The sequence below is a fragment of the Sturnira hondurensis genome, unplaced genomic scaffold (assembly GCF_014824575.4).
Source record: "Sturnira hondurensis isolate 20B ecotype Veracruz unplaced genomic scaffold, ASM1482457v3 Scaffold0004068, whole genome shotgun sequence".
Lineage (NCBI taxonomy): Eukaryota > Metazoa > Chordata > Mammalia > Chiroptera > Phyllostomidae > Sturnira > Sturnira hondurensis.
This window is the reverse complement of record NW_028076699.1, coordinates 6,319,541-6,344,861: the sequence shown is the minus strand read 5'-3', so window position 1 is coordinate 6,344,861 and position 25,321 is coordinate 6,319,541. Positions and strand designations below refer to the sequence as shown.

General features: G+C 38.3%; 1 protein-coding gene across 2 annotated transcripts in view; it reads left to right on the top strand.

Annotated features, from left to right (window-relative positions):
• Nucleotides 1-25,321, top strand: part of ZFYVE9 (zinc finger FYVE-type containing 9) — a 132,016-nt gene that overhangs the window by 32,885 nt on the left and 73,810 nt on the right. For both annotated transcript variants that reach the window (XM_037043286.1, XM_037043285.1), the window contains exons 2-4: nucleotides 14,409-14,514; nucleotides 18,868-18,973; nucleotides 21,929-24,030. In XM_037043286.1, the coding sequence (XP_036899181.1) occupies nucleotides 18,904-18,973; nucleotides 21,929-24,030 (2,172 nt within the window). In that variant the 5' untranslated portion in view covers nucleotides 14,409-14,514; nucleotides 18,868-18,903. The remainder of the gene's footprint in view (nucleotides 1-14,408; nucleotides 14,515-18,867; nucleotides 18,974-21,928; nucleotides 24,031-25,321) is intronic.

Sequence of the window (25,321 nt, the reverse complement as noted above, 5' to 3'; positions counted from 1 at the left end):
AAATATAAAGGGTTCATTGTTTGAAATCTGAGTTGTAGTGAAACATCCAGATGGAGATGTATTATATGTTAAATAGTGAAGCCATGGTTCTGGAATTTGAGTGAGAGGAGATGGTAGTAGAAGACTTTAGAATGAAATGGAGCCAAAAATAGAACTGGGAGAGCACCTGCAGTTAGAGATTTTCTTTGGATTGTCAGCAAATAATATTGTAAAGTTCATAATGTAAGTAATTTGAGCATGGACTTATTTCATCCAACTCAGTTATCCCAAGCTTTGGCTGAGACAATTCAGGTTATGCTCTTTTTAAATTTGATGTTGTTAAAAGAAAAATACAATGCTCTGAGAGCCCACAAAAAAGTTGTCAAGGTAGAAGCAAAGATAGTATTTAATATTATTACAAGTAATTAAGGTATACAATTTATGAACCTACTGATTTGGCTAGTTTTCCAATAGTTGGAACTGGTTTGTGAAATATATCACATGTAGTAACTGAATGAGTGGTGAGTGATAACTCTGCTTTACATATACTTTTGATGTTACTCTTGATGTACACAATTTGTGGCATAGAAATTATAACTCGCTGTTAGCCTGGTACCTAGAATGATCCAAATGATAAGACCCTACCACCAGTGAATTTCTGTCTCGTGTCTTGGCTACTTGTAGATCATAGAATATTGCAGTTAGTGTCTGATCTTTGAAATTTTAGGTATGCACTTAAGGTTGAAACTGTGATTTGGATATTGTTTGTCTCAATTTAATAGTATTGGATTATATTTGTCAAGACTTTCATTGCAAGTTAATGAAACCAACTAAAGCTTACTGAAGAAGAAAGGGAAATTTTTAAAGTATAACTGGGATATTTCACAGAATCCAAAAGCAGGGTTGCAGCTTTTTATCTCCAGAATAGTGTTGAAGGGTCTGCAATTCATTCATCTTAGATCAGGAGCTCATACCAGGTTAATAAATGGGTTAGATTGATACATTTCTCCTGAATATGGCATTTTATCTTATAATAAAAGTTTATGTAACTTGGGCTGATACAGTGTTACTTAATGGTTCAATCATGAACATACAATCTGTGTGCTACTTTAGGGATGTTGTATATCTCAATAGTTTCTGACCCTCTACCATGTATATACACATTTGTTTATATGGTCTTGAATCTTATTACTCCAAACATGAGAATTATACATGCTCCTTAACTTTAGTGCTAATCTTAAATCAGTTGCTGGTCTAGAGATTTGAGTACATATGTATATTTGATACATCTGTTATCATCATGTTTCCCAATATTTGTTAAACTGGTGTGCTTTTTGTTTGAAACAGCCACTGGTTCTAATTCAGTGTTTGTGAAAGATGCCAGATTGATATCCTGGAAATTGAAGCCCTGTGTGAATGTGGGATAGCAACAATGTCAACCTCCCAGATCCTGCTCTCTTAATGTACTTTGGTCTTGATTTGCAGGAATAAAGCTCTTCTCAAAGATTATCTCATTTCTTTTTTCTGCCACTGTGAGTGAGAGTGTTCATATTTAAAGGGTTTTATTTTAGGATCAAATGTACTTAGCCTCTTCAGAAAGTCGAACAGTTAGGTAACTTTTTTGTTCCTGTATTTCTTTTCATTGTTCAGACTTGAATAAATCACTTAAGACCAATGGCCTCGATATATTAATTGTATAAATAGACCAGTCTGCTGGTTTGTTTTATGGTTCAAATCACACTCTGTCTTTCTCTTTTAATTCTTTCACACAAATTGCTTTTTGAGAATAATGATAGCTACCATTTTTGAGCACCTATATATCAGATCAGAGCAAAGCACTTCATATAAACACATTCTTCTTTATTATTAAAACTTACCCTGCAAGCCCTGGCTGGTACGGCTCAGTGGATTTAGTGCCAGACTGCAAACCAAAGGGTCATGGTTTGATTGCCGGTTAGGGCACATGCCTGGGTTACAGGCCAGGGCCCCAGTATGGGATGTGGAAGAGGCAACCACACATTGATGTTTCTCTCCCTCTTTCTCCCTCCCTTCCCTTCTCTAATAATAAATAAATAAAATATTTTTTAAAAAGAAGTTATTATATTAAGTTCCATGAAGACTTTATGATTAAAACTCTATCCTGCAGAGTATAGTTTTCATATAAAATATAAAGAAACTGAGACTTAGAAAGGGTAAGGAGCATGCTCAAAGCAGTAGTGCTGTTAAATGCTAGATAGAGCATGAATTCCAACCTAGACTTGCTAGTGTCCTGTGCCAGTGCTCTTTCACCAAGCTCCACTGACTACTCATAAAAGGTGTTCATTTGGATTAAACGTCATGCAGGCAGGTCTATTACATGTTGGTTGTTTGATTTGGAATTCAGTTTTGGTAGATATTCCACTGATGTATACAACATACTGTTGAATCATACTTTTCTTTCTTTAAAGGTAAGAAATCAAACTAATAGGAGCTGTCTGAAGAGTGATTATCAGTAGAAGCCCTTGATAAAACATGGTAATTTCTGGCCAAGATATGTAGATATGTAGATGTAGATATGTAGATAGGCTTTGCTTTCTCGCATAAACGAAAGAAGAACAACAAATTTAAAAACAAAAAACCACAAGAACTACCAGAAAATCAAACTGTATGGAAGTCTGACAACCAAGGAGTTAGAGAAGAAACTTTCATCCAGACTGGTAGGAGGGGTGGTGACAGGTAGCCAGGGAGGAGAGGATGCACGGCAAGGAGACACCAGGCTGGGTAAGGCAATGGCTGGCCAAGTGGACAGTCCTATATTTGCATGCAGATAAGCTGGAAAAAACAACTGGAGGAAGAGACAGACTATGCAACCCAGGGTTCCAGCACAAGAAACTAAAGCCTCAAAACCTCTGGTGGTAAAATTCTGTAGGGGTTGCTGTGGTGGGAAGAACTCCTAACCTCACAAGAGTGTTTTTTGGAGAGACCCACAGGGTTCTAGAACATATACAAACCCACTTACCCAGGAATCAGCACCAGAAGGGCCCAGTTTTCTTATCAGTAACAGGGAAAGTGACTGAAAGCATGGTGAGAGCTGAGCAAGTGGTATTGTTCCCTCTCTGACCTCTCCCCCAAATATAGTGCCACAACATAGTGACTTGGGTTGCCTCACCCTGGCAAATACCTAAGGCTCCGCCCCTTACAACATAATAGGTGCTCTGAGACAAAGAACTGTTGCCTAAATGAAAGAACGGGTCAAAACTCCAGAAAAAGAACTGAGAGACAAAGAGATAGCCAACCTATCAGATGCTGGGTTCAAAACACTGTTAATCAGGATGTTCACAGAAATGACTGAGTACGAATGCAAAATAGAGGAAGAAGTGAAGCCTATGCAAAATGAAATAAAGAAAAATACACAGGAATCAACAGTGAAGGGAAGGAAACTGCGACTTAAATCAATGATTTGGAGCAGAAGGAAGAAAGAAACATTCAACCAGAACAGAATGAAGAAACAAGATTTCAAAAAATGAGAGGCTTAGGAACCTCTGGGACAGCTTTAAACGTTCCATCATCTGAATCATAGGGGTGCCAGAAGGAGAAGAGGAAGAACAAGAAATTGAAAACTCACTTAAAACAATAATGAATGAAAACTTCCCCAATCTGGCAAAGGCAATAGACATGCAGGTCCAGGAAGCTCAGAGAGTTCCAAAGAAGTTGGGCCTAAGAAAGCGCACACCAAGGCACATCATAATTAAATTACCCAAGATTAAAGATAAGGAAAGAATCTTGAAAGCAGTAAGAGAAAAGGAGACAGTTACTTACAAAGGAGTTCCCATAAGACTAGCAGCTGATTTCTCAAAAGAGACCTTGCAGGCATGAAGGGGCTGGGAAGAAGTATTCCAAGTCATAAAGGGCAAGGACCTACATCCAAGATTACTCTATCCATCAAAGCTATCATTTAGAATGGAAGGGCAGATAAAGTGCTTCCCAGATAAGGTCAAGTTAAAGGAGTTCATCACCACCAAGCCCTTGTTATATGAAATGTTAATGGTACTTATCTTAGAAATAGGAGATCAAAAGTATAAACATTAAAATGACAACAAACTCACAACTATCAACAATTGAACCTAAAAACAAAACAAAACAAAAATAAACTAAGCAAACAACTAGGACAGGAGCAGAATCACAGAAATGGAGATCATGTGGAGGGTTATCAGTGGTGAGGGACGGAAGGGAGAATGAGGAAAAAGGTACAGGGAATAAGAAGTATAAATGGTAGGTATAAAATAGACAGAGGGAGGTTAAGAATAGTATGGAAATGGATAAGCCTAAGAACTTGTATGAATTTCCCTGCACTTATATGAACTAAGTGGGGGGAAAATGCTGGTGGAAGGGAGGGTGCAGGGCAGAGGGTGATAAAGGAGAGAAAGAAATGGGACAACTGTAATAGCATAATCAATAAAATGTACTTAAAAACATGGTTTAAGTTTGAACTGTCCTGCATTATGCAAACTAATAATTTTATGTTGGTATTAATAAACTTTGGAATAGTAAGTACATTAGAGTCGTTGTCTCAGCATAACTCTTGGGGTCCTTTGTATGGAGAGATTTCCTAGGTGGAAATGCTGTGAAAGTAAACCCTTTAGTTGTTTTACTTGATGTCACAAGTGGTTATGAGCACTTACTCAGTGACAAACATTTGCCAAAGATTAGGCATGTAATGATAAGTGAGATAAAAGTCTCTATCCTGAGAAACCTTGGTAGCCTGGAAGGGAGAGACAAATAGTTTAAAAGTCCTAATTCAGTTGACAGGTGCTATGATGGAGGAAGTAAAGGTAAGTAAGAGAAAGGGGCGCCTATCCCAGACCTAGATCAGAAGAGCTTCCCGATAGATGTGATGTGTGGGATAGGATAAGGAGGAGAAGTACAAATTAGTCAAGTAACAGTGGCAGGGACAGAGTATTCCAGTGCTAAATAGTAATAATGAGTGAAGGAATGTTTTATTATGGTTTTTTTTGTTAACAACAGTTTTATTGAGATATAATTTACATACCATAAAATTTCAGTCTTTTAAGGTATACATTATGTTGTTTTCAATATATTCACAGAGTGTGCAATTATTACCACTGTCAAATTCCAGAACATTCTCATCACTCCCAAAAGAAACTCCCATACCCATTAGCAGTCACTCTCTATTCCCTCCTCTCCCTAGACCCTGGCCACAATGAATCTACTTTCTGTCTCTAAGGATTTGCCTATTCTGAACTTTTCATATAAATAGAACCATGTAATATGTAGTCTTTTGTGACTGACTTCTTTCACTTAGCATATTTTTAAAGTTCATCCATATTGTAGCATGCATCAGTATGAAGGCCTGTTTTGTGGAACAGGGATAGGCAAAATTGAGAACTGAAATTTCAGGTGATCAGGATTATCAGTGCATAGAGTAAAAATTTGAAAATAAAGAAGTGTCACACCAGAGAGGTAAGCAGAGACGAAATCTAACGGAGCTATGTGGTAGAGGCATGGACTTTATTCTAAGGGTAATAGAATACTACTGAATGGTGTTAAGTACAAAAATAATATAACCAGGGCCCTGGCTGGTGTAGCTCAGTGGATTGAGCACGGGCCTATGAAGCAAGGGGTCGCTGGTTCGATTCCCAGTCAGGGCACATGCCTGGGTTGCAGGCCAGGTCCCCAGTAGGGGACACATGAGAGGCAACCACACATTGATGTTTCTCTCCCACTCTTTCTCTTCCCTTCCCCTCTCTCTAAAAATAAATAAATAAAATATTTTAAAAAATATAACCAAATTTATGTTTTATATTTATGTAGAGAATAGGCTAGATGGCTACAAAATGGCTGTGGGACAGGGAGACTATTTAGGATTCTTGCAAAACTCCAGACAACAGAAAGATGATGATAGTGTGGGATATGGGAATGGAGAGAGTAGATGAACTCGAGAGATTTAAAAGTCAAGATTGACAAGATGTGGTGTCAGATTGAATGTAGAAGTGGGGAGAAGGAGAGGTAATATCTAGAATGGCATGCAAAGTTTTGGGTTGGTGAACCAGATCAGTAATGATACATACACTTATCCAGGAGTTGGCAGACCTTGGCTGGTGTAGTTCAGTGGATCGAGTGCTGGCTTGCAAAACAAAAGGTCACTGGTTCGATTCCCAGTCAGGGCACATGCCTGGGTTGCAGGCCAGGTCTCCAGATGGGGGCGTGTGAGAGGCATCTAATCGATGTATCTCTCACGTTGATGTTTCTCTCTCTTTCTTCCTTCTCTCTAAAATTAAATAATTTTTTTTCAAGGAGCTGGCTAGCTAAATGAGTTTCCAGGGTGCCACTCTACAAGGAGTACTAGAATGGTTCTGGAAAATCCATGAGATAAAAAAAATCATTTGTCAGAGCTCTTTATTTGCTAGTAGAGTACTTTGTGTTATTTAGAGGAAGTCTTTGATAAACTACTACAGAAGAAGGTAAGACACCCTCCCTCATCTTGGTTTCTTGCTTGAATAATGAGATGTTTCCCAAACTGTACTCTGCAAAGCCCAAAGGTTGTTATATTGAGTGGGATTTGAAAATTTGGAGTCAGTGCTGAATTGCTCAGTAAAAGAGAAGCTGCCATCAGTGGCTTTTCTTTTTTGCTTGTCTCTCTAATGGTTCTAACTCTTTCCTTTAGAATATTTATATAAGATTGGGTTGAAGAGTAACAAATTATTAACCTACTTTTACATATAATAAACTACACCAAAACATAGTGGTTTCAGACAGCTTAATTATCTCTTGTGGTTCTGGAGATTGACCAGGTTTAGCTAGGTGGTTATTTCCTAGAATTTTCAATGCAGTTGTAATCACACAGTGGCTGGGGCTAGAGTTTGTCATCTTGAGGCTTACTCATTCACATTATGAGGTTCATGGGCCAGATCACCTATGTGTGTCCTTTCCATGTAGTTTCCCTGGCATGATAACTGGATTCCAAGAATGAGTGTCCTGAGACAACTCGACAGAAACTGTATTAGCTTCTATGACCTAGCCTTAGAAGTTACCATAGTGTCCCTCCTGTTTTGCTCTATTAGTTGAGGTAGTCATAAAAGTCTGCCCAGCTTTAGAGGAAGGGGATATATATTTCACCACTCTGGCAAGAAAATCATGTGGAATGGGAGATATTATAGCAATCATCTTTGGAAATATAATTTGCCACACCAACCTTGACAGCTCTGCTCATACTAGGAGAGGAAACCAAGAAAGAGGACTTTGGAATATTGAATGCAGTTTTGTACATGTTGAGTTTAATTCCTTGCCAGACTTCTTGCTGGAAATGTTATTAAGAAGCTTGGTTACTAAGTGGATACTGAGTTTGTTCTGTGGTGAATAGTATTAATCAGAGCCAAGATAGGAAACAATACTTAACTGAGGATATTTTCTACTTTATCTTCCTCATTTTTTCCTTTTTTTTACCCTGTGGCCAGGATTTTGGAAATTATTACCTTCATAAATCTCTTCTGTTATAAATACAGCCACATTAGAGATTCCTGGAAATTGCTTGAATCTTATATTTAAAAAAATTATTTTATCCTCTCCTTAGGACAATCTTTCATTGCTTTTAGTGGGAGAGTAAGGGAGAGAGAGAAACATCATTTGGCTGCCTCCTGTATGTGCTGGGATTGGGGATTAAATTTACAATGTTCCCTGACTGGGAATTGGATGCACAGTCCTTTGGCTACTGGACGACACTCCAACCAATGGAGCCACATTGGCCAGGGGTGCCTCTTACATCTTAAACATCAGTTTTATTTACATCATTATTTCTTATGTGTTTGTTTTTAAAATAAAATATTGGTATCTTAATTTTAGATGATTCTTCTTTCTCTTTCCCCATATTATAATTAAAAATTATGTATCCCAGGGAGCTAATCTAATGGATTAGCCATTGGACCCCCAAATCCAATGGATCCCAAGGATTTTTTAAATCCTTGTCTTTCTTATTTTCTTCCTTTTTCAGTTTTCAGACTTGAAGGTAAAAATTTAAGTAACTTGGGTTTTTACTAATTGAAATTCTCATATCTTTAATTCTCTTTCCTTTTATTAACAAATAATATACATTTATCCTAAGAAAAATTAGGACTATAGAGGCTTGAAAACAATGTAAATCACCCAAATATTGTTGAGAGATTCTCCATTATATTTTCGTGTATATTTTTTAAATGTTTTACATTTTTCTTCAAATATGGAGTCTTGCCATTTGCACTATTTTTAAAATTGTTCCTTTCACTTGACACTTAGATTTTTCCTAGTATTTTACTATTTTAAATATCAATCTAACAGTAACTTATTCTATACCTTTTCTATTTATTCAATTACTTCTTTAAGATAAATACCTAGAAGGGTAATTATTATATCAAAGTGGCTGTGATTATGTAATAATGATAAAATTTCCCCACTATTTAAGTCCTTGTCACTTTTTTCTCTCCCAACAGAGAATTTCTGTTTTTTGTTTCTCTTTTGCATTTGCTTACTGTTCCTCTCATCTATAACACACATTCACAAATATTTATTTGTTAGGGAGGAAGGAATCTTTATTATGAAGTTGGTTACTTAAATATGGACTTTATTAATTTCATACAGTTTATTTCCTCATGAAGCATTTGTTGAGTACTATGTAGTATACCATGGGTTACAGAGAAGGAAGACATAGCCCTTTTTCTCAGTTAACTCTTACAGTCCACTGGGGAAGATAGGCATTCCAGGCGTATCCGAAGGTGGAGATGAGGTTTGGGGTTGAAAGCAGAGTGACTAAAGAAAATGTACTGTGAAGTCATAATTGTAAAGTTGAGGCTAGTCACCATTTGTGTGATTTTCATTCAGCTACATTTAGGCTACTTGGGGGAATATAGACATTCAGACTTAACTGGGCTTGAGGTTTTGCAACTGAAGCTAGAAGGTCAAAGGGATGTGGTTCCAGAAAAAAACTTACAATGTTTGGGGCAGTTACATGGTATTATTGGACTGTCTCACACATTAAAATATACATACATGTACAGCATTTGACTTTGAATCTATAGAGTTAATTTTATTTCTTTTTTAAAATCCTCAGTTAGCTAGGTATTAGAGAAGCGAACCTTATTTTTGCCTCCTCATTCTCATTTTGGCTTTGGTACTTGTACTCCATGCTGCCTTTTTGTACTTCTGATGTGATTTAGTTCTTTTTAATAAATATGTAAGTTTCTCAGTATCAGCAGCTCTTCTCATTTAGAGTATGTAGCATGTACTTATTTTTTCAAGTTCTCAAAACAGGAAAATCTCTCACCAGTGATTTTCATTGCATTTTTTATTGCTTTCTGGAATTTTAGGCCTTTTTCTCATCCTCTTATTTTTTAGTAAGCTAATTTTCACAACAGATAATGGAATCATGTTTGAAATGTCAGGAAATATCTTTTAGTGCCTCAGTTTATCTTCAAAATTAAGTGATGTGTATTAGATCATCTCTAACATACTTTCTTTTTTTTTTATTTTATTTTTTATATTTATTTATTTATCTTTAGAGGGGAAGGGAAGGAGAGAGGAAGGAAACATCAATGTATGGTTGCTTCTGGTGCATCCGCTGCAGGGAACTGACCCCTGCAGGGAACTGACCCCTGCCGGAAACTGGCCTGCAACCCAAGCATGTGCCCTGACCGGGAATCGAACCGCGATCGTCTGGTTTGCAGGCCCGTGCTCAATCCACTGAGCTACACCATCAGGGCCTCTAACATGCTTTCTTATTCTGAAAATTCTGTGACTATACAGAGTCTGGCACAAATAACACCACTTTTTATTACAAAATCTTAAGCATGTAATTCTATAACATAACAGTATCACTACTCAGGCACACCATATGACATTTTAGGTGAAATGTTCAAATTAAAACTATAAATTATTACACCCATATTATCACCCTATTAACCACACTCAAGCAAGCATTACTTCTGTATATAGATATTTTATACAGATAATATGAGATTCTTAGTTTTATTCTTTATTCTTTTGATTTATTTTTATATATTTTAAAAATATACTTTATTGATTATGCTATTACAGTTGTCCCATTTTTCCCATTTTTTTCCCTTCTGCTCTGCACTCCCCACTCCGATCTGCATTCCCTCCTGCTTAGTTCATGTCCATAGGTCATACCTATAAGTTCTTTGGCTTCTACATTTCCTATACTGTTCTTAACCTTCCCCTATCTATTTTATACCTACCATTTATACTTCTTATTCCCTGTACCTTATTCCCCATTTGCCCCCCTCCAACTCCCTGCTCGTAACCCTCCATGTGATCTCCATTTCTGTGATTCTGTTCTAGTTGTTTGCTTAGTTTGTTTTTGTTTTTTTAGGTTTGGTTGTTAATAATTGTGAGTTTGTTGTCATTTTACTGTTCATAGTTTTGATCTTCTTTTTCTTAGATAAGTACCATTAACATTTCATACAATAAGGGTTTGGTGATAATGAACTCCTTTAACTTGACCTTATCTGAGAAGCATGTTATCTGTCCTTCCATTCTAAATGAGAGCTTTGCTGGATAGAGTAATCTTGGATGTAGGTTCTTGCCCTTCATGACTTTGAATATTTCTTCCCAGCCCCTTCTTGTTGGTAAGGTTTCTTTTGAGAAATCAGCTGCTAGTCTTATGGGAACTCCTTTATAGGTAACTGTCTCCTTTTCTCTTGATACTTTAAGATTCTCTCCTTATCTTTAACCTTGGCTAATGTAATTATGATATGCCTTGGTGTGTGCTTCTTTGGGTCCAGCTTCTTTGGGACTCCCTGAGCTTCCTTGAAGACTATTTCCTTTGCCAGAATGGGGAAGTTTTCCTTCATTATTTTTTCAAATAAGTTTTCAATTTCTTGTTCTAACTCTTCTCCTTCTGGCACCCCTATGATTTGTTTGTTGGAACATTTAAAGTTGTCCTGGAGGTTCCTAAGCCTCTTCTCATTTTTTTGAATTCTTGTTTTATTCTTTCTGTTCTGGTTGAATGTTTCTTTCTTCCTTCTGCCCCAAACTGTTGATTTGAGTCCCAGTTTCCTTCCCTTCACTGTTGGTTCCCTGTGTATTTTTCTTTATTTCACTTTGCATAGCCTTTACATTTTCCTGTATTTTTTAAGCATACTCAACCATTTCTGTGAGCATCCTGATTACCAGTGTTTTGAACTTTGCATCTGATAGGTTAGCTATCTCTTCATCCCTTAGTTGTTTTTTTCCTGGAGCTTTGATCTGTTCTTTCATTTGGGCCATTTTTGTTTGTTTGTTTGTTTGTTTGTTTAGGCATGCCTGTAAGGTAATGTGTACCTGTGCCTGTAAGGTAGTAAGGGGTGGAGACTTAGGTATTCCCCAGGGTAGGGCAACCCACATGGCTACATTGTGGTGCTGTATGTGGGGGACAGTCTGAGAGGGAACAATGCTGCTTACTCAGCTCTTATTCAGCTTTCATTAACTTCCTCTACTACCCACAAGCAAATTGGGCCCTTCTGCTGCTGATACCCAGGCGGATGGTTTTGTGCACATACTAGGACCCTGTAGGTCTCTCCAGTGAACTGTCCTATGAGGCTGGAGCTGTTCCCACCACTGGAACTTCCACAGGTTTTTCAGTCAGAGGTTTTGAGTCATTATTTCCCCTGCGATGCTGGTATCCTGGGTTTCATGGTCTGTCTCTCTCCTCAGTTCTTTCTCCTGGTTTATCCACACACAAATGTAGGACTGCCTGGTCTGCATCCAATTGCATCCTGCCCCGGTCTTCCAGCCACCGCCTTGCTGAGAGTCCTCCCCACCCTGGCTGCCTGTCTCCTCCCCTCCTACTGGTCTGGATGAATGTTTCTTCTTTAACTCCTTGATTGTCTGACTTCTACACAGTTTGATTTTTTGGCATTTCTGGTTGTTTTTTTGTTTTAAAATTTGTTGTTTCCTTCTTTTGGCTGTGGGAGGAGGCACAGTGTGTCTACCTGTGCCTCCATCTTGGCCAAAAATCGAAGTTTATTTATTTATTTTTAGAGAAGGGGAGGGGAAGGAGAAAGAGGGAGAGAAACATCAATGTGTAGTTGCCTCTATTGTGCCCCTAACTGGGGACCTGGCCTGCAACCCAGTCATATGCCCTGAATGGGAATCGAACTGTCTACCCTTTGGTTTGCAGGCCAGCACTCAATCCACTGAGCCTCACTAGCCAGGGCCTTAGTTTTATTCTAATTAGTTTCAACTAGTAATCTTGTTCAAGGATAAATTAGGCTTTTAAAGAACTTAAAATTATCTCTGAGCACTTCTATAGGCATTTGTTGGACTACTATAACTTCATAGATACTGTCATATAGTCAGAAGAAGGAAATAACATTTGAGAAAGCTTTGTCTTTTGCATACCCCTGATAGTATAAGTTAAAATTGGGTTAATAGAATCATTGTTCCTAAACAGAAAAGGTCTGGAATCATGAAACTCCATTTAGAGGAAAAAACAGTTGTTTGGCAATAAAAATCTTAGCAGGAAGCATTTCAATCTTGTTTTAAGAATTTTGTATAGGTAGGAAAAAATCACACGAACAGAGGACTTTCTTGTGAAGCAACAGTTTTGTTAGCTTTGGTTACTTGGAGGACCTGTTGTAGTATAAAACCAGTGGCATTTTTATGAGTTAACATAAAGACATGGGGTAGAAAGTGCCTGCCTTGATGTTTCACTTTGTATTATCTATTGAATATAAGTGTGCACAAATTCTTTTTTTCCTTTAATTATTTTTCAAGTACAATTTTCTGTCTTTTACTCCCATCCCAGCCACCCCCTGGGCTCCCCACCTCCCTCCTATTTCCACCCCCCTTAGTTGTTGTCCATGTGTCCTTTTTTAAAAAAAAAATATTTTATTTATTTATCTTTAGAGGGGAAGGGAAGGAGAGAGGAAGAGAAGCATCAATGTGTGGTTGCTTCTCGTGCATCTCCTGCTGGGAACTGGCCCCTGCCGGGAACTGGCCTGCAACCCAGGCATGTGCCCTGACTGGGAATTGAACCGCAATCGTCTGGTTCGCAGGCCCTCACTCAATCCACTGAGCTACACTAGCCAGGGCCTCCATGTGTCCTTTATACTAGTTCCTGTAAATCCTTCCCCCTTTTCCCCTGAAATTTCCTCCCCTCTCCCCTTTGGTCGCTGTCCCCCTGTTCTCTATTTCAGTGTCTTTGGTTATATTTTGCTTGCTTGTTTGTTTTGTTGTTTAGCTTCCTGTTAAAGGTGAGATCATATGGTATTTGTCTTCCATCATGTAGCTTATTTCACTCAGCATAATGCTTTCCAGTTCCATCCATGCTCTTGCAAAGGGTAGGAGCTCCTTCTTTCTTTCTGCTGCATAGAATTCCATTGTGTATATGTACCATCATTTTTGATCCATTCATTTACTGGTGGACACCTAGGTTGCTTCCAGCTCTTGGCTACTGTAATTGTGCTGCTATGAACATTGGGGTGCATAGGTTCTTTGAGATTGGTGTTTTAGGGTTCTTAGGATATAATCCCAGCAGTGGCATTGCTGGGTCAAAAGGCAAGTCCAATTTTAGTTTTCTGAGAAAATTCCATACTCTTTTCCATAATGGTTGTACCAGTCTGCAATCCCTCCAACAGTGAACTAAGGTCCCCTTTTCCCCCCAACATTTGTGTTTTGTTGCTTTGTTTATGATAGCCATTCTGACTGGTGTAAAGTGGTATCTCATTGTGGTTTTAATTTGCATCTCTCTGATAGCTAGCGATATCGAGCATCTTTTCATGTGTCTCTGGATCCTCTGTATGTCCTCCTTGGAGAAGTGTCTGTTGAAGTCCTTTTCCCATTTTTCAACTGGGTTCGTTGTCTGCTTAGAGTGAAGTCCTGTGAGTTCTTTGTATATTTTGGAGATTAAACCTTTGTCTGAGATATCATTGGCAAATACGTTTTCCCATACAGTTTGTTGTCTTTTTATTTTAATACTGTTTTCTTTAGCCACACAGAAGCTTTTTATTTTGATGAGATCCCATTTGTTTATTCTTTCCTTCATATTCCTTGCTCTAGGGGACATATCAGTAAAAATGTTGCTGCGTGAAATATCTGAGATTTTCCTGCCAGTGTTCTCCTCTAGGACTTTAATGGTGTCACGGCTTATATTTAAGTCTTTTATCCACCTTGAATTTATTTTGGTATATGGTGTAAGTCAGTGCTCAAGTTTCATTTTTTTGCACATAGCTGAATTCTTAACTGTTTGTTGATACACTTACCTATTGGCCTTTTTAGGCAATAAAATGTGTCTACTGCTGCATTCCATTATATGCTGGCCACATCTTTAAATCTGAATATGTGATTGTAATTTATCGTTTAAGCCCCATAGCTTTTATTTGTCCAGCTATGATAGGTTTATATGAAGAAAATTAGGGCTTATTGCTTTAGCAAGTGTACTGAGCAATGTGTTTTTTCTTTAGGATCAAACAGAGCATACTGAATCAGCAGGACTGGCTGGTAGCGCAGCAGGCATCATGAGTAAGCACAGAGAAGTCTGTTTCTTGTCACGTGTGTAAGGGGAACAAGGTAAGGAAACCAGTGTTCTTATTTCTCTTAGAGCTTGAGAAAACAGCTAGATCTGTAGAAAACAATGTTCATGTATATATGCTGCTTGCTTCATTTATAACATTGCTTCTTGTTAAATCAGGAGTGTAGTTTTAGGAAAAATTTGACCTACATTCAGAAGAAAGGGTTATTTTAAAATTACTGTTGAATTATGTCAAAATGCTAATTTTTCAACCAGTGCTTGGCTTCTCACTTTCAGAGTCAACTTCTACCTTCAGCATAGAAAGGTAATTTCACCATGAAAAAGAACTTATATTTGAACAATATTGTTAAGAGCAAATAATAGTAATCCACCCAATTAATGTCATGTATATTTCTTAGTCATCATGCAAGAGTTCAACAAGCAAAGCTAATTTTGGGGCAGGGAATCAGAAATACAGATTTAATTACATTATTTTGTATTTTTTTAGATTACTTTGAAGCAGAAAATAGGAAGTATTTTATTTTATTTTTTTTAAAGATTTTATTTATTTATCTTTAGATGGGAAGGGAAGGAGAGAGGGAGAGAAATATCAATGTATGGTTGCCTCTTATGTGTCCCCTGCTGGGAACTGGCCTGCAACCCAGGCATGTGCTCTGACTGGGAATCGAACTGCGATACTTTGGTTCGCAGGCCTATTCTTTTTTAAAAATATATTTTATTGATTATGCCATTACAGTTGTCCCATTACCCCCTTCACTCCTCTCCATCCTGCACACCCCCTCCCCCACCATTCCCCCCTTTAGTTTATGTCCTTTAGTTTATGTCACAAGTTCTTTAGATTCTATATTTCCCATACTATTCTTGCCCTCCCCCCTATTTTCTACCTACCATCTATGCTACTTATTCCTTGTACCTTCTCCCCACTTCTCCTCCCACTCCCCTGTTGCTAACCCTCCATGTGATCTCCATTTCTATGGTTCTGCTCCTGATCTAGCTGTCCTCTTAGTTTGCTTTTGTTTTAGGTGTGGCTGTTAATAACTGTGAGTTTGCTGTCCTTTCACTGTTCATATTTTCTTAGATAAGTCTCTTTAACATTTCATATAATAAGGGCTTGGTAATGATGAACTCCTTGAACTTGACCTTATCTGAGAAGCACTTGATCTTCCCTTCCATTCTAAATGAAAGCTTTGTTGGATAGAGCAATCTTGGATGATGGTCCTTGTCTTTCATGACTTGGAATACTTCTTTCCAGCCCCTTCTTGCCTTTAAGGTCTCTTTTGACAAATCCGCTGACAGTCTGATGGGAACTCCTTTGTAGGTGACTGTCTCTTTATCTCTTGCTTCTAGGATTCTCTCCTTCATTTTAATCTTGGGTAATGTAATGATGATGTGCCTAGGTGTGTTCCTCCTTGGGTCCACCTTTGGGACTTTCGGAGCTTCCTGGTCTTCCTGGAAGTCTATTTCTTTTGCCAGACTGGGGAAGTTCTCCTATATTATTTGTTCAAATAAGTTTTCCACTTGGTGCTCTTCCTCTTCCCCTTCTGGTACCCCCATAATTCGGATGTTGGAATGTTTAAAGATGTCCTGGAGGTTCCTAAGTCTCTCCTCATTTTTTTTGAATTCTTGTTTCTTCATTCCTTTCTGTTTGGTCATTTTTTTCTTCCTTCTGGTCCACTCCCTTGATTTGAGTCCTAGTTTCCTTTCCATCACTATTGGTTTTCTGTGCATTCCCCTTCATTTCAATTATTTTAGTCTTCATTTGTTCCTCTAATTTGTGACTAAAATCAACCAGTTCTGTGAGCATCCTGATCACCAGTGTTTTGAACTCTGCATCTGACAGGTTAGCTATCTCTTTGGCGCTTAGAAGTATTGGCTCTGGAGCTTTGAGCTGTTCTTCTTGAGCCATAATGTTCTGGTCTGTTAATGCCTGTTAGGTATGAGGGGCAGAGCCTTAGGTGTTCACCAGGGCGGGGCAACCCAGTGGCTGGGTTGTGATGCTGTATGTATCAGAGAGGGACAGTGGTGTTCATTCCACTCTCTCTCAGATTTCTGTCCCCTCTGCTGCTTCCTTCAAGCAAAACAGGCCCCCCTGGTGCTGGTTCCCAGGTGTGTGGGCCTGTGCACCCTCCAGGACCCCGTGGGTCTCTCCAACAAACTCTCTGTGGGCCTGGGAGCTTCTCCAGGTGCCTCAATCCCAAAAGTTTTTTCAGTTGGTGCTTTTAGGCTTTAATTCCTGTCACTGGGGCCCTAGCCTGTGTGGTTTGTCTCACTGCTCACTGCTCACTCCTTTGCCTGGTTTATCTGAGTGTGAATGTGTGACTGCAGTCAGCCAGCTGCCTTGCACCCTCACTGGGTCTGCCCATTGCCACCCCACGCCTGGGACCTGCCAACTGCTGCCTGTGCACATGGGTTGGTCCAGCCGGTTTTTCCTGCTGGGGCCCCTCTCCACTGGCTGCCGATTCCCTCCCTCTTACCGGTCTGGATGAATGGTTTGTTGTTGTTGGACTTCGGTACAGTTCAATTTTCTATGTTTTGGTTGCGTTTTTGTTAGTAAAACTTCGTTGTCTTTAAACTTGGTTGTGTGAGGAGGCACAGTGTTTCCACCTATGCCTCCATCTTGGCCAGAAGTGGAAGTATTTTGTTCTTGTAGAGCAGGAATCTTTGACTTTTTCCTGAGTAGAAATCATGTTTGACTGTTTAAGGGGTAGAAAATGGAGGTGGGATAGAGGATATATAGATGAGACTGGTTTCAGAAACTGATTATGTCACAGGAAGAGCTGAGTGAACATAGAAATAAACCATGTTATGTTTATGAATGTGAAGAATTAATATTCCCAACCATGAGTGAGAGGAAGGCCAGGCACTCTAATTTCTAAATAGTCATATTATTGGCACTCTGTTCAGTCCTGCTCCATTGCTGAGTATAGGGGTGAGTTGGGGCAGTTTTCCCCAGCTCTTGGTTTTGTGCAGAGAGCCTGGTCTGTCTCCCTCCATTGCAGAAACATCAGTAAGTTTGCAGCCAAGAATTTTTGAAGTCCTGCTAGCTCTCAAATCCCTGAAGGTTGCTGTCTATGGACTGCCGCCATTCAGTTCTTACTTATTAGTGTGGCTTGATTTCTTCCTGCTTTATGGCGTTTGTATATTTCTTTTCTTCACTTCTGAATTTGTGTGTATAAACATTAGAAAAAATAATCCATTTGTCTATATTCACAATGGAAGGGAGTGCTTTCCACCATGAGTTCATTGCACTCTTTTCTTTTGAAAAATTTCAAGCTTATAGAAAAATTCAATAGTACAATGAAGACTCATAAATCCTTTACCTACATTCATCAATTTTTATAATTTGCCTCATTTTCAGCACCTCTCTTCCTCTTTTTCCTCCCTTCTCCGTCTGATCCTCACATACACACTCACACATTTTTTCCTAAATCATTCAAAAGTTAGTTGCAGATAACACTTCTTTCTTTTATAAAAAATTTATATTTTATTGATTATGCTATTATACTTGTCCCAATATTTCCTCGTTGCCCCTCCCACCCCTCACTCCCTTAGTCAATCCCCATACCATTGTTCATGTCCATGGGTCATGTGCGTAAGTTCTTTGGCTACTCCATTTCCTATGCTGTACTTTAAATCCCCGTGGCTATTCTGTAACTGCCAATTTGTACTTCTTAATTCCCTCACATCTTCACCCATTCCCCTGCTTCCCATCTGGCAACCATCAAAATGCTCTTTGTATCCATGATTCTGTCTCTGTTCTTCTTCTTGTTTTTTTTTAAGACAGTATTTATTTATTTTTTTAAAGATTTTATTTTTAGAGAGAAGGGAAGGGAGGGAGAAAGAGTGGGGGAGAAACATCAATGTGTGGTTACTTCTCACACACCCCCTACTGGGGACCTGGTCTGAAACCCAGGCATGTGCCCTGACTGGGAATCGAACCAGCAACCCTTTGGTTCGCAGGCTGGCACTCAATCCACTGAGCTGTACCCAATAGGGTTTACAGGTATTTATTGAAAAGGTACCACATTAGATTCTCTGCTAATCACTTGGTGAACAGTCTAGTGTATGTGTCTTTGTGGTGCCCACAGACTGGTGGGAACGATTGATATTAATTAAATACTGACACCAATGTATACTTTTAGATTGTTATAAAGGAAAAAGTGGGGTCCTGTGAGAAATTATAAGGAGAATTCACCTTTTCTAGGGTTTCAGGGAAGATTTCCCTGTGAAAGTAAGCCAAGAGCTGGAAGATGTAGAATTTTGGGGGTAGGGAGGGATGTGTCGGAGGCAGTTGGGTAAAAGGTCCTGAAGAGGGACCTTTTGTATCACTTCTTTTGTCTATAAATTATATTTTAACAATTGAAAGTGTAATACTAACTTGGTCTTTGTAGATTTAAACAAGTCTCTTGAGTGGCGTTTCCTCACTGATGGAGAATTACTTCCAAGCAGAAGCTTACAACCTGGACAAGGTTTTAGATGAATTTGAACAAAACGAAGGTGAGAATTTACTTTGGCAAAGGTATATGAATGTCCTTATGATGTAGAGAATGTAAGGTTATAAGAGGATTCAGTACTTTTAAAAAAAGTAAAATCAGGTTCAATGACTTAATAATAACATTATACATTAACATCCAGAGTAATAACTAACATGTTTAATCACTGAAATATCATATTAAACCATTTACATGGATTTTATTATTTTGTCTTTAAAATAATCCCATGAAAGTAGATGTTATGCATGTTTTACATATGAGAATAGAGGCAAAGAGAGGTCAACCAACTTCCCCAAAGTCATTTTGCTAAGAGGTGGCAGGATTAGAATACAGGCAATATGGTACTAGAGCTTGAACTCTCCTCTGTTACAGATGAACAATTTATGGTCAAGAAAAGCTTTTAAATGGGTGATTATATTTCTTAAACTAAGAAAAATAGCTTGTTGAAAAGCAATAAACAACAAATGTTGGAGAGGGTGTGGGGAAAAGGGGACTCTGGTCCACTGTTGGTGGGATTGCAGACTGGTACAACCATTATGGAAAAGAGTATGGAATTTTCTCAGAAAACTAAAATTGGACTTGCCTTTTGACCCAGCAATGCCACTGCTAGGATTGTATCCTAAGAACCCTAAAACACCAATCTCAACCTATGTACCCCAATGTTCATAGCAGCACAATTTACAGTAGCCAAGAGTTGGAAGCAACCTAGGTGCCCATCAGTAGATGAATGGATCAAAAAACTATGGTACATATACACAATGGAATTCTGTGCTGCAGAAAGAAAGAAGGAGCTCCTACCCTTTGCAAGAGCATGGATGGAACTGGAAAGCATTATGCTGAGTGAAATAAGCTACATGATGGAAGACAAATACCATATGATCTCACCTTTAACAGGAAGCTAAACAACAAAACAAACAAGCAAGCAAAATATAACCAAAGACACTGAAATAGAGAACAGGGGGACAGCGACCAAAGGGGAGAGGGGAGGGAATTTCAGGGGAAATAGGGGAGGAATTTAGAGGAACATATATAAAGGATACATGGACAACAACTGAGAAGGGTCGAAATGGGAGGGAGGGGGGAGTACGGGGGTGGGATGGGATGGGAGTAATAGACAGAAAACTGTACTTGAAAAATAATTAAATAAAAAAAATAACCACAAAAAAAGAAAAATAGCTTGTTGAATATTGAGTGACCAGTAAAATAAAGATTTATTTTAAACCTAATTTTAAAAGATTTACATTTTTTAAAGATTTTTTAATTTTACTTTTTAGAGATGGGGAAGGGAGGGAGAGAAACATCGATATGAGGTTGCCTTTCATGCACCCCCATACTGGATACCTGGCCTGAAACCCAGGCATGTGCCCTAGACTGGGAATCACCAGTGACCCGTTCGTTGATTCACAGGCCAGCATTCAACCACTGAGCCATACCATCCAGGTCTCTATTTCTTATTTTCCCCAACTAGATTATGTACTTTTTGAAGACCAGAGCTATCACATAATTTCCACGTTCCTCAAGCTCAGTACTTTTACTCTGGTAGATACTCACTTAGCATGTGTTTATTGCCCACCTACTACATACCAGGTACTATGCAAAGTAAAGACTTATATTGATGGAAAGGAATGGTTTCTGCCTGGAAAAGTAAGGTAACTTAGCCGTTAATTACAGTGCAGCAAATGCTTTAATAAAGATATGAAGAAGGTGCTATGGGAGCATTAAAGATTAATGTTACTACTGAGGGGAAATGTATCTGTATAATTTTAGGACTATGATTATCAGATTTATTGAAGAAAGCAAGAAGGGTAATAATTGTATTATTTCTTTTTTAATTAAATATACACATTGCACTATAACTTGGGGAAAATAGCCATCTTAGTTAAGATCTGCTAAAAAAACAGGAAAATTAAATTATGCTTATTGATAGAATATAAGTGTCTTGATTTAATAAAGTAATGGAATGTTTTCTGCCAAATGTCCTCAGTAATATAAATATGAACCTAATTAACATATTGTGACATAGTTATGATCAGACTTTAACATACTAAAACATACTTTTTTAACTTATGGGCACATTTAAAATATATATAAAGTAAACAATAATATAGTAAACTGTGGCATACCTATTACCCAGCTTCTATGGTAATTGACATGCTGCCATTTTTTTAAGTTTATTTACTTATTTTTTTGAGAGAGGGAGAAACATTGGTTGTCTTCCATATGTGCCCCAACTGGGGACTGAACTTGCAACCCAGGCATGTGCCCTGACTGGGAATTGAACTGGTGACCTTTTGGTTTGGCAGATGACACCCAACCAACTGAGCCACACCAGCCAGGCCCGTGCTGCCATTTTTGGTTCATTTATATCTTCAACAACTCCTCACTCCCTGCTTTATTATGGTTCTTTTTCTTAACAGTTTTTAAAATCTACACACATTGAAATGTACAGATCTTAACTGTACAGTTTTGACAAATAGATATATATTCATGTAATCCGATTTCAGTCATGATGAAAATATGTACATAATAGAACATTCTGAATCCACAGAAAATTCCTTTCTTTTCCTCCCCACTTAGTTACTATCATCTTCATCACTATTTTGATTTTTTTCCTCCTTAGATTAGTCCTCACTCCATGTTGTGCTGAGCCAATCCGAGGCCTTCCCTATTACTGGTGTCCCACTACCCTCAAGTACAGCCTGAGAGCTACTTGAATTATGTTGCTAGATTGAGGTAGAATTCTTTTGTTGTTTGGAATGTTCAGGGACATTAGTACTCAATGACATATAGTACAGGGAACAATTATAAATATATTTTCTTATTCTTAGCTGTGAATTAGAAACTTTATATCTTAGGAATATCTTATTTTCAGACTATATTTGCAAAAGTAGCCAACTAAATTAATCCTAGATTTTCCAATGTTACCAGAAAACTTATTGTAATTATTTCCTTTTTTCAGATGAAACAGTTTCTCCTATCTTATTGGATACAAAGTGGAGTAAGCTTCTAGACCCCCCATCTCACCTGCTGTCATTTAACCCTGCACTGGCCAAAGCGAATGAACCTACAGTTTCTAATGAGTCACAGACACAACCGAAAGTCTTCTCCGTGGCTCATTCAGCTCCTCTGACCACAGAGGAAGAACACCATTGTGCTAATGGGCAGGACTGTAGTCTGAATCCAGAGAGCAACACAATGTGGATTGGTGAAAATGCCATTGCAGAAGATCAGTTAATTAAGAGGAACTGTAATCAAGATGATCAATGTAGTACTGTTGAAGTGGGAGAGAAGAAGTGTGGAAACCTAGCTTGTCTGCCAGATGAGAAGAATGTTCTTGTTGTAGCTGTCATGCATAACTGTGATAAAAGGACATTACCAAGTGACTTGCAGGATTGTAATAATTACAATAGTCAGTCCCTCATGGATGCTTTTAGCTGTTCACTGGATAATGAAAACAGACAAACTGATCAATTTAGTTTTAATATAAATGGGTCCACTGAAAAAGATACCAACTCAGAGAAACAAATGGATCTGTTGAATAGACCAAATGCAGAGGAGGATTCTGTTAAACATATGTGTACTACTTCATCTAATAATCCAGCTAGTATCTGTTCCCCTTCACAAGTAAAGGATGATGAAAATATAGGCAGAGATCCCTCCATGTCTGTGGTTACAAATTTAACAATTGATTCAATAATCTCATCCCAGGGAACAGATGAAGATCCTGCTGTTAAAAACCAAGAGAACTGTATACCAGATGAGGTTTTCACTGACAAAACCAGCTCTCCTAGGACAGATTTAGGGAATCTAAACTGCTTTTCCCATTATAGTGAGGGGATTTTGATGGAAAAAGAGCCAACAGAAGAGATAACTAATGAAGAACCCATTCAGTCTGGTTTACCTTTACTTCTCAAACCAGATATGCATAATGGATCTGGAAAGGATGATAACTGTGAACAGTCTTCAGATTGCCTTGTACCCAGTGAAGTTAGAGCTGGTGAAAATGAGGGTTGTGAGCATGAAGAAATTCTTGGCACTACAGAACTTCTTAATATGACAGAGCATTTTTCTGAATCTCAGGAGATGACTAATTGGAAATTGACTAAACTAAATGAGATGAGTGACAGCCAAGTAAATAAAGAAAATGAGAAGTTTCTGCAGATAAATCAGCCTGAGGACACTTGCAATGATAGTGGAGGAGAGTGTGACAGAAGGGGAGAAGCAGGTCTAGATTTAAAGGGAACTGTCATGAATGAAAGTAAAGGATGCGATTTCTCGATTGTTATGGATACACCAGCAGCAAATACTCCTAATTGTTGTGATTCCTATGGAATGCAGAGCCCCGTTTGTTTTGTTCCAAAGACTTTACCCTCCAAAGAAGATTCAGTAACAGAAGAAAAGGAAATAGAGGAGAGCAAATCAGAATGCTACTCAAATATTTATGAACAGAGAGGAAATGAAGTCACAGAAGGGAGTGGACTACTTTTAAACAGCACTGGTGACCTAAAGAAGAAAAATTATTTACACAATTTCTCTAGCCAAGTTCCATCAGTGCTTGGGCAGTCTTCACCCAAGATAGTAGCAAACCTGCAATCCATCAGTGTTCCATTTGGTGGTGCAAGACCGAAGCAACCTTCTAATCTTAAACTTCAAATTCCAAAGCCATTATCAGACCATTTACAAAATGACCTTCCTGCAAACAATGGAAATAATACTAAAAACAAAAATGATGTTCTTGGGAAAGCAAAAATAGGGGAAAACTCAGCAACTAATGTATGCAATACCTCTTTGGGAAACATTTCTATTGCTGATACAAATGGGGAACATTTAGAAAGTTATGAGTCTGGGATATCTAGTAGACCGTGCCTTGTATTAGCTCCAGATAGCCCAGATAATGATCTCAGAGCTGGTCAGTTTGGAATTTCTGCCAGAAAGCCATTTACCACTCTGGGCGAGGTGGCTCCAGTATGGGTACCAGATTCTCAGGCTCCAAATTGCATGAAATGTGAAGCCAGGTTTACTTTCACCAAAAGGAGGCATCATTGCAGAGCATGTGGGAAGGTAAGTTGTGTGTATCAGCTCGGAAATCTAGCATGCTTATTTTCTAATGCTCAGTTAGACATTAATAAAGGAACTACTAGGTGGTTGAGGTGACATTATAAATAGCTTTTGATCACCCAGTTCTAGTTCTAAATTAAAAATGACCTTGCTGATTATTAGTGTTTATAAAAGCTTTTTTTAGTGCCAAGATTTAAGCTGAATCAGTTTTCATAAACATGAGAATTGAGGAAGTGTTAACTTTGTGGTTTATATATTGACAGATATTTAGAATGGAATTGTTAGAAATAAGGAAGTTATTTTTTCTTTTTTATTGAATTTTTTTTGGTGATACTGGTTAACCAAATTTTACAGGTTTCAGGTGCACAATTCTACCTACAACATATCATCTGTTCACTGTAGTGTATGTTCACTACCCTCAGTCTTCACCTATATCATTTATCTCCCCATATTCTCCTCCACCCACCTTCCCTTGCACAATCACCACACTGTTGTCCACGTCCATGAGTTTTTCCTCTTCTTTTTTTGTGCAATATTTCCATCCCCAGCCCCACACACCCCCAATGGCAGTCAGCTTGCTCCCTATCTATGAGTCTGAAACTGTTTTGCTTGTTAGTTCATTAGATTGCACATGTGAGTGAAATCAAATGGTATTTGTCTTTCTCTGACTGGCTCATTTCACTTAGCATAATACTCTCCAGATCCACCTATCCAAAGGGTAAGATTTCCTTCTTTTTTATTGCTGAGTAGTATTCCATTATGTAAATGTACCACAGCCTTTTTATCCACTCTCTACTGATGGACACTTGGGCTGCTTCCAAATCTTGGTGATTGTAAATAACACTGTATTGAACATAGGGGTGCATATATTCTTTCACATTAGTGTTTTGGGTTTCTTTAAATAAATTCCCAGAAGTAGACTTGCTGGTCTTGAGGAAGTTCCATATTTAATTTTTTGAGGTAACTCCAAACTGCTTTCTATAGTGGCTCAATCAATCTGCATTCCCACAAATAGTGCATGAGGGTTTTTTTCCTCCACATCATCACCAACACTTGTTATTTGTCGATTTATTGATGATGGCCATTATGACAGGTGTGAGGTGATATCTTATTGTGGTTTTAATTTGCATTTCTCTGATGATTAGTGATGTTGAGCATCCTGTCATATCTCTATTGGCCATCTGTATGTCCTCTATGGAGAAGTCTTTATTTAGATCCTTTGCCCATTTTTAATTGGATTATTTGTTTTTTTGGTGTTGAGTTTTTAAAGTTCTTTGTAAATTTTGGATATTTA